The sequence below is a fragment of the Rhinolophus ferrumequinum genome, chromosome 18 (assembly GCF_004115265.2).
Source record: "Rhinolophus ferrumequinum isolate MPI-CBG mRhiFer1 chromosome 18, mRhiFer1_v1.p, whole genome shotgun sequence".
Taxonomy (NCBI): domain Eukaryota; kingdom Metazoa; phylum Chordata; class Mammalia; order Chiroptera; family Rhinolophidae; genus Rhinolophus; species Rhinolophus ferrumequinum.
In genome coordinates, this window is record NC_046301.1 from 56,173,506 (window position 1) to 56,189,032 (window position 15,527).

Genomic DNA, 15,527 nt, shown 5'->3' on the forward strand with positions numbered 1-15,527 from the left:
CTGGAGGGTCCGTGGTGTCCTTGAGTAACCAAGGGAGATTGCTCGGGCAGAAGACCATACACAGGATGGGTCCTGTGGCCAACTGGAGAATCCACATCCACTCTGGGGGGAGATTCTCAGCTTCAACTTGTAGTTACAAAAAGGACACTCACCATTGACGTAGAGGCTTTCCTTGTCCAGGGTGAAGGAGCCCAGCTTGGTGACACCGCGGGTGCCATGGCTTAGCTCCCAGTACAGCTGCTCTCTGTCCAGTTTAGCACCCACGCGGTCAGGATAGTATGTGCAGACAGTATCAATTCCTGTGGTTGCTCCATTTTTCTCAGGCCTGGGCAGAGAGGTACACAGGGATGAGGACAGGGGGACTCCAGGTAGGGGCCCAGAGAAGCAGGCGGAGAACAGCCTGCAGTGGCCTCGATGCTGGCGGAAGGTTGGAAATGAACAGGACAGCCAAGGTCCCTGAACAGAGAGGATATAGTCCCTGAAAATGTTGATGTTTGTGCTAAACTTTAAATAGACAAGCATAACAAGGCAACACATACCCTAACAAGAAAAGCATGACGGAGGGTGGGGGAAGGACAGCAACAGGGAATTGGACAAGGGGAAAAAAGGCAATGTCACATGGCTTAAATTCCAGCTCTGCTACTTAATTGCTGGGTGACTCTTGGTAAGTTTCTCAACTTCTCTGTGGTTCATTGTTTTCATCTGTCAAATGAGGTCATAGTGTATAGACCCCACAGCATTTGGTGCTAGTAAGTGCTCAATAAAAGGTAGCCGTTTTTGTTCCGTATTGAAAGGGCCAATGTTCTTGGTATGAATGGACTTTGCAATGATTGAGCTTTCTGAAGGCAACACTGAGGCCAAGCAGCCAGCCTAGGCTGGGGGGAGGGAAGGGGGCTGTGTGGTATCCCAGAGGCAGAAAATGCTCAGGGCCAGTTGAAAGGGCAAGACGATAGCATCATGACTGAAGGGCAATGGTGAGTATCTTTGGAGCTGTGGGCATCCCATCCTCAGACAAAAGGTCAGTGATTGGGAGATATCACACAGGGGTAAGGTAACCCAAGTGCACAGATGGGGGTTCTCACATGCTGGAGTTGTTCTCAGTACCTGGGTCTAGGAAAGGTCGTGGATAATTTACCGCATGTTCTCTGTATGTTAAGTCCTTGACTAAGCACATTTCATTTTAATCCCTTCTGTGCTCACACAAATGGCCACAGGCTATTCCCTTTAGTTGGAAGTGGAGTATGTTTCCCCATCTCTTGCATCTGGGCTTGGTCACATGACTAGCAAATGAGAGGCAAGCAGAGGCTTGAAAAGCATGTGTTCAGTAGGGCTTGTCATTTCTTGCTGCTCTTGGAACTCTGAGCATGTGAATGAGCTCAAGCTACGGTAGTCTGCTGGAGAATGAGAGAATGGGGAGAACTGAGATGACCCAGCCAGACGCTGACTGCAGACATGAATGAGCCGCATTTGAAATCAGCTGAGCCAGCCCAGGCAGGAGAATCACCCAGCAGAATCTAGTCCAGATTGTCATCCAGCAGAACCGTGGGCTAAATTTGTTATGCAGAAAAGTAAACCGAGACACGTCAATTAATAGATAAGGCAGCTGGGGCACAGAGATGTTAAGAGTCACACAGCCTTGAAATAGGAAAGCTGGGATTTGAACATAGGTGTGTCAGACTCCAAATGAAATTGTATAACACCTGTGCTTTATTACTCAATAATTCTTCTGGGGATGGGCAGGCATCCCAAGTCCACCTCTGATTGGTCAGGATTTCGTCATTGCTGGGGGTAGTAGGAAAAGGGAGGGCTTGCCAGGTGTTACAGACAGGCCCATTAGTAGCCCAAATGTGACAAAAGCAGAATTATACATCCTCTGGAGCAAGGTCTCTCAACATTGGTACCATGGACATTTCGGATCAGATACTTCTTGGCCCTGGGAGACTGTCCTGTGCCTTGTAGGATATTTAGCAGCATCTCTGGCCTCATTCACTAATGGCCAGTAGCAACCCCCACCCCTGAATTGTGGCAACCAAAAAATGTCTCCAGACATTGCCAAATATCCCCTGGGAGAGAAATCACTCTGGGTTGAAAACTACTGCTCTTCTGTGATGAAACCAACATGATCGACAGATGGATTTCTCGATACGTTCCAGAAGAAAGAGTTTTCTGAAAAGTTCAGTCTTATCTCCTGGGAAGGAAAGACTATGAGTTTTCTGATCAGGGAAACAGGGGGAGACAGAGGGGAAGCTTGTGGCCAGCTGTCCTTGGGATAGTGGGTGCAGGATGTTGGGGTCCAGCTCATGGTCAGCCCCTCCTTCCATTGCCTCCCATGAAGTTCTTACCTTAGCAATGCCAAGCTGCAGCCGGAATAGAGGGGCCCAATACTGCTGTTCTGGAACAAGGGTTTGAGCTGGGGATGAAGGAGAGGGAGGTGAGCAGGCAGGCTAAGGAGCGAGGCAGCACAAAAGTAGGCACTGGAGGGGCTCTCACCAGGTGAGTCAAGTTTCTCTCTACAGTGTTGAATATCTCAGATCCCGGGTTCCCCATGCCCTCAATGTAGCGCAGGCTGGTTATGGTGAAGTTGAGGGTGAAGCGGACTAGAGAAGGGCTCACGCCTGCAGCAGGGAGAAAAAGAGAGGGGTTCATGATGCTCTCTGGCTAGGATGGCGGTAAGCAGCAGATCCAGGGTTGTCACCTCAACTAGTCAGGTCAAAGATGCCTCACCTGTGTCACCTCTGCATCCAGCCAGACTTAAAAAGGGGGAGGGACATCCATATTGGATGGATGATTCTAGCTGGAAAAAGAACCTCAACTCTTTTCAGGCTAATGTGTCTAAAGATAAGCAGTGTCTAAAGATGAGTAGACATTTTAGTGGAAGAGAAGCATTTTAGTGGAAGAGAAGCAAAGTCACTCTGCTACCCTCTGGGACAGAGCTCTCCCATAGTCTTCCGCCTTCACCATGAGAGAAGGTGTAACTGCTGAGTGCTCAAGGCTGTTCCTCCCATGAGAGTGACCACTTCCTCAGCTTCATTTACCATCTTTGCAGAATGGATTTTAGATGCAGTGACCACATATCCTGGTATTTCCCTGGAAAGTCATGTAACCCTCATGTAAATATTAATTCATCCTCCCTTTCTCAAAAGTGCTCTAGTATGAAAAAAACTGGAGGGTCACCTAGGTACTAGAGTATGAAGAATCAGAAGGCCAGAGGTCTGAGCTGGGTGACTGTATCCTCTCCAAATCTCATTTGTGGAGCACCACCTGTGTGCTAGCCTTTGTACTGAGCATATTACCTACAGCATTTAGCTCACCCTCACCACAAGCCTGAGAGGTAAGTATTACCAGTTCCATTTCACATATGGGGAAACTGAGGCTCAGAGAAAGTAAATTTTACCCAAGTCCCACAAAGAAATAGCACAGCTATGATGCCTTTATGGCTCCAAAATAAATATCATTCTATGTGTATGTCCACATTCATAGCAGCATAATTTACAATCACCAAAAGGTGGAAGCAAACCAAGTGTCCATTGACAGATGAGTGGATGAACACAATGTGTTATATTCATACAATGGAATATTATTTAGCCCTGAAAAGGAAGAAAATTCGGACACATGCTAAAATATGGATGAACATTGAGACACAAAAGGACAAATTCTGTATGATTCCACATACAGTATTATATGAGGTCCCTAAAGGAGTCAAATTCATAGAGACAGAAAGTAGAATGAGGGTTGCCAGGGGCTGGGGAGAAAAGGAAATGGATATTATTTTTTAATGTGTATAGAGTTTCAGTTTTGCAAGATTAAAAATTCCTGGAGATTGATTGCAAAACATTGTGAATATACTTAACACTCTTGAGCTGTACATTTAAAAGTGGTAAATATGTATTTTCCCACAAATAAAAAATGTAAACCCATAATATACATAAAAAATAAAAACAGAGTTTTACTCTCTTTTTACTATTTTCTCTAATAGGATTATTAAATGTAGGTTCCAGTCATGGAGCTGTATATGAGGGAATGAGGGCATAGGTAGATGAAGTTATGGTAGAAACGCCATATATCTGACAAAATCGAACTAGAAAATGAGGTTGCTGTGGGCCAAAGGAGAGAGCTTATTACTTGCTCAAACAAACAAACATAAGAATAACACTCCCAAAAGCATAACTGGCCCCAGAGTATGCACAAGCATAACTCGCAATGTCTAGGATACTTTCCACAATTACTTGACCTACAAAGAACCAGAAAAAAAATGTATCTAATCCTCAAAGGAAAGACAATTAACAGATGCAAACTCCAAGATTACCCAGATGTTGGAATTAGCAAGCACAGTTTAAAGCAGCTATTACAACTATGCTCCATGAGGTAAAAGTAAACACACTTGAAATAAATGTAAAGTTAGACATTCTCAGCAGAAAAAAGGAAACTAAAAAAGAATAAAATAGATAGGATGACGTCATAGGAATGGCAGCAGCGGGGCGCACTTTCTGAGTTCTCCTCCGGATCTTATTACAAACGGGAACTATAACCCATCAAATAACTCTTTGCTCATCACACAGAACAGCTAAGAGACTCGTGGAAGGATTACTTGAAGGTGCGCTAATTGGGCGAGCAGGGGAAGGAAGGAAGGGAGCGGAGTGAAAACGCGTGGGCCCGTGGCGGGGTCCCGGCCGGCGGCGGCAAAAACCGCGGTGTCACCCGCAGTTCCGGACAGGCATGGGATCCCAGGGTGGAACGGAGAGCACAGAGACCAGGAGGTGGGCTCTTTCCCTGTGTCCCACGGCTGATCTCTCCCACCGGGAGGGCGGCTGTGGGCCCTAGGGCGGACAAAGAACACAGACTCCATACCTGGGCCCCTCCCCCCATTCTTCCAATCCTACCCCCACCCTTCCAGAGACTTAAACTGGCCCCTGAACTGAGGAGTAGTGTCAGATTACAGAGGAGCCGTAGTAGTGCTCAGGCTCTGGGAAGACTGACAGGTAGCCCTGACCCAGGGAAGAGGCTGGGAAGAGTGTGATTTTGGCTGGGCTAGGAGAGAAGAGACTCCTCCACCCCCAGCCACCACCTTTTCTGGCCTGCGGGAAGAGGGTGACACGTGGATGGGCTGGGAGAGAGAAGACCCCTCCATCCCCAGCCCCCACCCTTTCTGGCCTGCCTAGGGTGGGGCAAGTGCAACTGCCGAGACACTCCCAGGGATCAGCAGTAAGTGGCAGATGCAGCTCTGGGCTTTCAGCAGCTCAGAAATCTCCCGCCCGCACCCCCCCATACACACACACACACTGAGCAAGTGCCCTAAGACTCAGGAGTACTGGACAAGGGGCTGGTGGTGCTACTCTCAGTGTGCATATGTGCAGGCAAGGACAGAAACTGCACTGACTTTGTAAAAGCTATCATCCAGACCCCTCAGGCCCACACATTTAAATCTACAGTCCCAAAGTCACTCTGGGCACCAGGTGACCAGCTCTGCCTGCGCAATAAGCAGGGGGCTCTTTCGTACAGCAGAGGACAACCTGGATATTACTTGGTGGGCTTAAGCCAAGACTGGCGCTGCTTTTTGTTTTGCTTTGTTTTGTTTTGTCTTTATATCTTTGATATCTTTACCTGTGTCGAGTGGGGGTTATCGGGTGTTTTTACATGTGAATGTATTTGATTTTTTTCTTTGTTGTTGTTGTTGTTGTTGTGCTTGGTGATTTGCTTTGTTCTGAAATTGCCCTACCAGGGCCCAGCTTAAGAGGCACAAGATACAACATATCCAGAGGCCAACTCCAGACCAAACCAGAGTACCACCGGGTTTGACATACAAGTCACACACCGAGAGGGAATTCTCTACAAGCACAAGAGCCCATAGAGGCCAAACCACATTTAAGTGGTCAACCCTCACGCAGTAGAACGCCCTGCAGTGGGCAGAGCCAAGTCTCACAACGAGTCAGCCTAGGAGTTAACCCCACCTACTCACAAGCAAAAAGCAATTAAAGATCTTCTTTAACAGGACAATATACACAACACAAGAGTCACCTTTGGAGCACACGCAGAGGAGAAGAACGAAGTAGTGCAAGTCAAATATAAAGGATACATATTACATAAGATAACCTAGCAAGAACTAAGAACTCTAGGGGATCTACCTAATACATCAAAGCAAACACAGAGAGTCAGCCAGAATGGGGAAACAAAGATACACGTCCGAAATAAAAGAACAGAAGAAACCTCCACAACTGGAACCAAATGAAGCAGAGATAACCAACCTTTCAGAGACAGAGTTCAGAACACTGGTGATAAGAATGTTTAAGGAGCTTAGAGAAGACATAAAGAAGGATGTAGAAATCATAACAAACAACCAGTTAGAACTAAAGAACACAATTACCGAAATTAAGAACTCACTTGAAGGAATTAACAGCAGGTTAGATGAAGCAGAGGATCGAATCAGCGACTTAGAAGACAAGGTAGCAGAGATCACCCAAACAGAACAACAAAAAGAAAAAAGAATAAAAAACAATGAAGATGGCCTAAGAGACCTCTGGGATAACATCAAGCGCAACAACATGCGCATCATAGGAATACCAGAAGGTGAAGAGAGGAAACAAGGGATTGAGAACATATTTGAAGTAATAATGTCCGAAAACTTCCCCAACCTGATGAAGGAAACCAACATACAAGCCCAGGAAGTGCAGAGAGTTCCAACCAGGATAAACCCAAACAGGTCCACACCAAGACACATTATAGTTAAAATGGCAAAGCTTAAAGACAAAGAGAGAATCCTAAAAGCAGCAAGAGAAAGACAGAGGGTTACATACAAGGTAACTCCCATAAGACTATCAAATGACTTTTCTACAGAAACATTGAAGGCCAGGAGGGAGTGGCAGGAGATACTCAAAGTGATGGAAAACATAGGCCTACAACCTAGATTGCTTTAACCAGCAAGGCTATCATTTAAAGTTGATGGAGAGATAAAGAGCTTCCCAGAAAAGAATAAACTAAAGGAATTTATTACCACCAAGCCAGCATTGCAAGAAATACTAAAAGGACTTCTGTAAATAGAAGAAAGATGAAAACAATCTAACTACAAATTTAAAAATGGCAATAACTACGTACCTATCAATAATCACTTTAAATGTAAACGGATTAAATGCTCCAATCAAGAGACATAGGGTGGCTGACTGGATAAGAAAGCAAGACCCTTGTATATGCTGTATACAAGAGACTCACCTCAGAACAAAAGACACAGACAGGCTGAAAGTGAATGGTTGGAGTAAGATATTTCATGCAAATGGAAACGAGAAAAAAGCTGGAGTTGCAATACTTATATCTGACAAAATAGACTTTAAAATGAAGAACATATTAAAAGATAAAGATGGGCACTATATAATAATAAAGGGATCGATCCGACAAGAGGACATAACCCTAGTAAACATCTATGCACCCAACATAGGAGCACTGAAATATATAAAACAGGTACTGACTGACATAAAGACAGAGATCAACAGTAACACTATCATAGTAGGGGACTTCAACACACCTCTGACAAATAGGGACAGGTCTTCCAGACAGAAAATCAATATGGAAACAACAGCCTTAAATGATACATTGGACCACTTGGATTTAATCAATATTTTCAGAGCATTTCACCCCAATGCTGCAAAATACACGTTCTTCTCAAGTGCACATGGAACATTTTCCAAGATAGACCATATGTTAGGCCACAAAACAAGTCTTGATAAATTTAAGAAAATTGAAATCATACCAATTGTCTTCTCTGATCATAATGCTATGAAATTAGAAATAAACTACAGGAAAAAAACTGGAAGACACACCAATTCATGGAGGTTGAATAACTTATTACTAAATAATGAATGGGTCAAGCAGGAGATCAAGGAAGAAATCAAAAGATATCTCGAGACAAACGAAAATGAAAACACGACGACCCAAAATCTATGGGATGCCGCGAAAGCAGTCCTAAGAGGGAAATTAATAGCTTTGCAGGCCTACCTAAAGAAACAAGAAACATCACTAATCAACAGTTTATCGTCACACTTCAGGGAGCTGGAAAAAGAACAGCAAAATAAGCCCAAAGGGAGCACAAGGAAGGAGATAATAAAGATCAGAGCAGAAATAAATGAAATAGAAACCAGAAAAACAATACAAAAGATCAATGAATCCAAGAGTTGATTCTTAGAGAAGATAAACAAAATCGACACACCTTTAGCCAGACTCATTAAAAGAAAGAGAGAGAGGACCCAAATTAATAAAATCAGAAATGAAAGAGGAGAAGTGACAACAGACACCGCAGAAATACAAAAAATTTTAAGAAATTACTATGAGCAACTATATGCCAACAAATTTGACAATCTGGAAGAAATGGATAATTTTCTAGAGGCGTACAACCTTCCAAGGCTAACTCAAGAAGAAACAGAAAACCTGAATAGACTGATTACCACCAGGGAAATTGAATCAGTAATCAAGAATCTCCCAAAAAACAAAAGCCCTGGACCAGATGGCTTTACAGGTGAATTTTACAAAACGTTCAAAAAAGAATTATCACCTATTCTCCTCAAGCTCTTCTAAAAAATCCAGAAGAAGGGATGGCTCCCAAACACTTTTTACGAGGCCACTATCACCCTGACCCCAAAATCAGACAAAGACACCACAAAAAAAGAAAACTACAGGCCAATATCTCTAATGAACGTAGATGCAAAAATCCTCAACAAAATATTAGCAAACAGAATTCAGCAATACATTAAAAAGATCATACACCATGATCAAGTGGGATTCATCCCTGGTATGCAAGGGTGGTTCAACATCCACAAATCAATTAATGTGATATGTCACATTAACAAAATGAAAAATTAAAATCACATGATCATATCAATAGATGCAGAAAAAGCATTTGATAAAATCCAACAGCCATTTATGATAAAAACCCTTAAGAAAGTGGGAATAGAGGGATCATATCTCAACATAATAAAAGCCATATATGACAAACCCACAGCTAACATCATACTCAACGGGGAAAAGCTAAAACCATTCTCCCTAAGATCAGGAACAAGGCAAGGTTGCCCACTATCTCCGCTTCTATTCAACATAGTGCTGGAAGTTCTAGCCACAGCAATTAGACAAGAAAAAGAAATAAAAGGCATCCAAATTGGTAAGGAGGAAGTAAAATTATCATTATATGCAGATGATATGATACTGTATATAGAGAACCCTAAAGACTCCACCAAGAGGCTATTAGAGCTGATAGATGAATTTAGTAAAGTAGCAGGATACAAAATTAATATTCAGAAATCAGTTGCATTTGTATATACCAGTAATAAAACATCAGAAGGAGAAATTAAAAAAAAACAATCCCATTTACAATTGCTCCAAAGACTATAAAATACCTGGGAATAAATTTAACCAAAGAAGTAAAAGATCTGTACTCAGAAAATTATAAGACACTGAAGAAAGGAATGAAAGAAGATATAGATGGAAACACATATCATGTTCATGTATAGGAAGAATTAATATAGTTAAAATGTCCATACTGCCTAAGGCAATATACATATTCAACGCAATTCCTATCAAACTACCAACGACGTTTTTCACAGAAATAGAACATATAATCCTAAAATTTATATGGGACCATAAAAGACCCCGTATAGCCTCAGCAATCTTGAGAAATAAGAACAAAGTGGGAGGTATAACAATACCTGACTTCAAATTATACTACAAGGCTACAGTAATCAAAACAGCATGGTACTGGCATAAAAACAGACACATAGATCAATGGAACAGAATAGAGAGTCCAGAAATAAATCCATGCCTATATGGCCATTTAATCTACAACAATGGAAGTAAGAATGTATGATGGGGTAAAGACAGTCTATTCAATAAATGGTGCTGGGAAACCTGGACAGACACATGCAAAAAAATGAAGCTGGACCACCTCCTTACATCATGTACAAAAAAAAATTCAAAATGGCTTAAAGACTTAAATGTAAGATCTGAAACCATAAAATACCTAGAAGAAAATATAGGAAGAAACTTCACAGACATTACCCGGAGTAAGATTTTTACTGATATATCCCCTTGCGCGAGGGAAGTAAGAGAAAAAATAAACATGTGGGATTATATCAAACTAAAAAGTTTTTTCACAGCAAAGGAAACCATCAATAAAACAAAAAGGGATCCTACTGAATGGGAAAAGATATTTGCCAATGATATATCTGATAAGGGATTAATATCACAAATCTATAAAAAAACTCACTCAACTCCAAAAAAACAAACGACCCAATTAAAAAATGGGCAGAGGACTTGAAGAGACATTTTTCTAACAAGGACATACAGATGGCAAACAGACATGAAGAAATGCTCAACCTCACTAACCATCAGAGAAATGCAAATAAAAACCACAATGAGATACCACCTCACCCCAGTCAAAAGGGCTATCATCAATAAATCAACAAACAACAAGTGCTGGAGCAGATGTGGAGAAAAGGGAATGCTTGTGCACTGTTGGTGGGATTGCAGATTGGTGCAGCCACTATGGAAAACAGTATGGAGGTATCTCAAAAATCTGAAAATGGAACTACCCTATGATCCCGTAATTCCACTCCTAGGTATCTATCCAGAGAAATCCAAAACTCCAATTCAAAAATCATTATGCACTCCTATGTTTATTGCAGCACTATACACAATAGCCAAGACATGGAAACAACCAAAATGCCCATCGGTTTAGATGACTGGATTAAGAAAATGTGGTACATTTATACAATGGAGTACTACGCAGCCATAAAGAAGAAAGAAATCTTACCATTTGCAACAACATGGATGGACCTAGAGAACATTATGTTAAGTGAAATAAGTCAGACAGAGAAAGATAAGTACCATATGATCTCACTTATATGCGGAATCTAAAGAAAAGAATAAGTGAATGAACTAATCAGAAACAGTTTTGGAGACAAAGAGGAAAAACTGAGGTTTGCTAGATGGGCGGGGGGGTGGGGGTAAGGGGGAAGGTGAGGGGATTAGAAAACAATCAGTAACCACAAGATGGCCATGGGGTTTTGAAAATTAATCTGGGGAACGTAATGAATAATGTAAAGATTTTGTATGGTATCCGATAGGCACGTGTCCCATTTGGGAGACCATCTCAGGGAAGATGTAGATGCCTGATCACTGCACTGTACACCTGAAGCTGAACAATAATGAATGCCAACTATAATATTATATATATATATATATATATATATATATATATGTATATATAGGTATGTATACATTTACAATAGACAGAGTACAGCATTGGGAGTAGAGATAGTGGAAATGGGATGGCTCGGTGCAATGTCAGAGAGATAGTGGATGGGGGGCGGGGTGTCCACAGTGTGAGGGATATAAATGATAAACGTCTAATTAAAAAGAAACAAAAAACAAAACAAAACAAAAAACAAACAAACAAACAAACAAAAACCTCATAGATACAGACAATAGTTTAGTGGTTACCAGAGGGTAGGGGGGGGGGGGGGTGGGAGATGAGGGTAAGGGGGGTCAAATATATGGTGATGGAAGGAGAACTGACTCTGGGTGGTGAACACACAATGTAATTTATAGATGATGTGATACAGAATTGTACACCTGAAATCTATGTAATTTTACTAACAATTGTCACCCCAATAAATTAAAAAATAAATTAAAAAAAAATTAGTATATATAAAAAAAAGAGCTAGATGAATATCCATGATCATGAAGGGCAATTAGCAAATCTTATAAATTATGGCAACTCTATATTTTGGTCCAAATAGCTAATTGATGGCATCTAGAGATCCAGTTTTATGTAGTGATTAAAGGTGTCTGTATAAAAAAAATGGTTTACTGAATTTGGATTCCTGATGTAAAACGCATATTTAGTTTATTCTATTAATAATAAAAAATATCCCATAATCAAAAAAATAAAATAAAAGTTGTAGAACTAATATATACAGTATCTGAGATAAAAATTCACTTGATGGGCAGTATGGAGATGATAGAGAAAACGTTTAGTGATTTTAAAGATATATTAATAGAAATCATCAAATCTGATGAACAAAGAGAAAAAAGATTGGTAAGAAAATGAACAGAACATCAGGAACTTGTGGGACACTATCATTTCATTGGAGGACCAGAAGGAGAGAAAGAGGTTAGGTTGGTGCAAGCAATAGTGTCTGAAACTTCCCCACGTCCTTGAAAACCTACATTTTCAGATGGAAGCTTAGAAAATCCCAAACAGTGTAAACTCAAAGAAAGCCATGCCCTGATACATCATGATCAAACGTCTGAAAAACAAAGATTAAGAACAAATCTTGAATGCATTGAGAAAAAAAAATGACATCATCAACCATGGAATGACTTGGTCCGTAGCACATGTCACACATTTAAAAGCCTGCAGGAGCTAGTCATGTTACGTAAATGGTTGACATGATAAGGGTGGAGCAGTGAGGAAATGAAGAATGTGCATCCTGTTTAAAGCATGTAGAACATTTACAGTGGCATGACTTACAAAATATAGAAGGCCTGAAGGCAGAATTCAAATTACAGGACACCAGTTGTATCTCATAACTTCAGACTCACACAGATTAAAGGTCAGGGATGCCCAGCCTAGGTCTTGCATAAGCATGAAAAAAAAAATCTATAGAATCAATTTTTTAAAAATATCTTTTTTTCAATTACAGTTGATATATATTAATTTCAGGTGTACAGCATAGTAATTAGACATTTATATAACTTATAAAGTGATCACCCTGATAAATCTAGTACCCGTCTGACACCATACATAGTTATTACAATATTATTGACCATATTCCTTATGTTATATTTTACATCCCCACGACTACTTTGTAAGGACCAATCTGTACTTCTTACTCCTTTCACCTTTTTCACCCTGCCCCTTACCCAACTCCCATCTGGCAACAATCAAAAAGTTTTCTGCATCTATGAGTTTGTTTCTGTTTTGTTTGTTCATTTTTTTTGTTCTTTGGATTATACATATAAGTGAAATCATATGGCATTTGTCTTTCTCTGCATGACTTACTGCACTCAGCACAATACCTTCTAGGTCCATCCATGGTGTTGCAGATGGCAAGATTTCATTCTTTTTTTATGGTTGAGTAATATTCCATTGTGTATATGTACCATCTCTTCTTTATCCATTTATCCATTGATGAACAACCAAGTTGCCTACATATTGTGGCTATTGTATTAGGTTGGTGCAAAAGTAATTGCGGTTTTTGCAATTATTTTTAACCTTTTAAACCACAATAACTTTTGCACGAACCTAATAAATAAATGATGCAGTGAACATATGGATTCACATGTTCCTTCAAAGTACTGTCTTGAGTTTATTTGGATAAATACCCAGGAGTGGGATAACTGGGTCATTCTTTGTCTCTTATTATAGGCTTTGTTTTAAAGTCTATTTTGTCTGGTATAAGTATTGTTACTCCAGATTTTGCTTGTTTGTTTTCATTTTCATGAAATATCTTTTTCCATCCCTTTATTTTAAGTTTCTGTGTGTGTCTTTCAATCGGGAGTCTCTTGTAAGGGTCTTGTTTTCTTATCTATTCTGCCACCCTATGTCTTGTGATTAGAGTATTTGATCCATTTACATTTAAAGTAATTGTTGGTAGATATGTAGTTATTGCCATTTTGTTATTCATATTTTTGGGGGGATTTTATTTATCTTTTTAAAGAAGTCCCTTTAACATTTTTTTGTATTACTAGTTTGGTGTTGATGAACTCCTTTAGCTTTTTCTTGTCTGGGAAGCTCTTTATCTGTCCTTCAATTCTAGATGACAGGTAGAGTTCCCTTGGTTGTAGGTCAATTCTTTTCATCACTTTGAATATTTCATTAGAATCCCTTCTGGCCTGCAAAGTTTCTGCTGAGAAATCAGCTGAGAGTCTCATGGGAGCTCCTTCATAGGTAAATAACTGTTTTTGTCTTGCTGCTTTTAAGATTCTCTCTTTGTCTTTAACCTTTGCTGTTTTAATTATGATGTGTCTTGGTGTGAGCCTCATTGGATTCATCTTATTTGGGATTCTCTACACTTCCTGGTCTGGTACATCTGTTTACTTCACCCTATTAGGGAAGTTTTTCCATCATTATTTTTTCAAATAGGTTTTCAATTCCTTGCTCTCTTCTCCTTCTGGTACCCTTTATGATGTGAATGTTAGCGTGCTTGATGTAGTCTCAGAGACCCCTTAAACTATCCTAATTTTGGGGATGGGGGTTCTGTTTTCTTTTTGCTGTTCTCCTACCTTATCTTCCAAATCACGTATTCAATCCTCTGCTTCATTTAGTGTACTGTTGATTCCCTCTAATATATTCTTTATTTTGGTTATTATATTTTTCATTTATGAATAGTTCTTTTTTATGTTTTATATCTCCATTTTTATGTTTTTTACCTCTTTGTTGAAGCTCTCACTGATATCATTGGACATCCTTACACAGAGATTTTAGGAATGTCCATCTCATGAGCCAAGATAGGCTGTTTGTATGAAAAAGCCACTGAGAATGGCTTGGGTGTATCTGAAAGTTGGGTTGGAGTTGGACTCAGGTAATCACCAGAGTGGAGCAAACGGTGTTAGCCAGGTTGATGGAGACTCAGATATGGCATCTGCCTGGGTCCCCACACTGGGAGGGGAGAAGTTTCAACAAAGGAACAATGACTTCTGCTAGCATCTCTGCCTGGGAGAAAGCTGCCCCTCCAGCCCCTGCCCTGAAGCCAGACAATAAAGTTCCTCCCTGTATGTCCCTGGCACCTTTCGAACTGCTGCTCCAGTGCTGGAGCTCAGAGTAAGTGAGTACACCAACAAGGAAGTCCATGTACCAAGCCCTTAAAGAGGAACACCTGGGACTCCAGCAACCCTCCATCTCGGACACAATCTCTGCTGGTCACCACCAGAATTTGTGAGGACTTCTCTTCTGGAAACTGAGACTGTAGCTGGGAAGCCTGATGTGGGTCTGGGACTCCTGGCTCCTCAGGGGGTGCCTCCTCAGCCAAGATATCCCTCCTGATTTTCAATGGCCACACACAGGTATGGGACCAGCCCATCCCACATCTCCACCCCTCCTACCAGTCTTGAAGTGGCTTCCTTTGTATATCCCTGCAGGAGTTCTGTTCAGGCAGACCTCAGGTGATTCTCAATGATAGTTGTTTTGTAGCCCAGTTTAATTTCAGTGTGGTTATGAGAGGATGCAAGCACAGCGTTTACCCACTCTGCCATCTTGACTGGAAATCCAGAGTCAATTTTTAAAATAATTATTAAGGGCTGAGCTGAGACAGGTTTCATGGCATAAATCAAGCCCCTATATCAGGTCCCTGGAAACTCAAGCACCCTCATACCCACATCTGGGCAAGATGAAGAGACAGGGCAAGAATCAAATTCATGACAAAGTTCCTGAATGATTTTCTGGACGTTCAAAGAGAGTCCACAAATACGGATGTATACAGAGATTGCTAATTTATCCATTCATTCCATCCATAAATATGAAGTGAGAGCCAACTCAATGCTCAGCTCCA

At 40.9% G+C, this 15,527-nt stretch overlaps 1 protein-coding gene across 1 annotated transcript in view; it reads right to left on the minus strand.

The window, feature by feature from the left end:
• Positions 1-15,527, minus strand: part of MUC16 (mucin 16, cell surface associated) — an 81,303-nt gene that overhangs the window by 59,494 nt on the left and 6,282 nt on the right. The window contains 3 exon segments of the mRNA XM_033135468.1: positions 153-325; positions 2,343-2,410; positions 2,491-2,615. Coding sequence (XP_032991359.1) covers positions 153-325; positions 2,343-2,410; positions 2,491-2,615 — 366 coding nt within the window.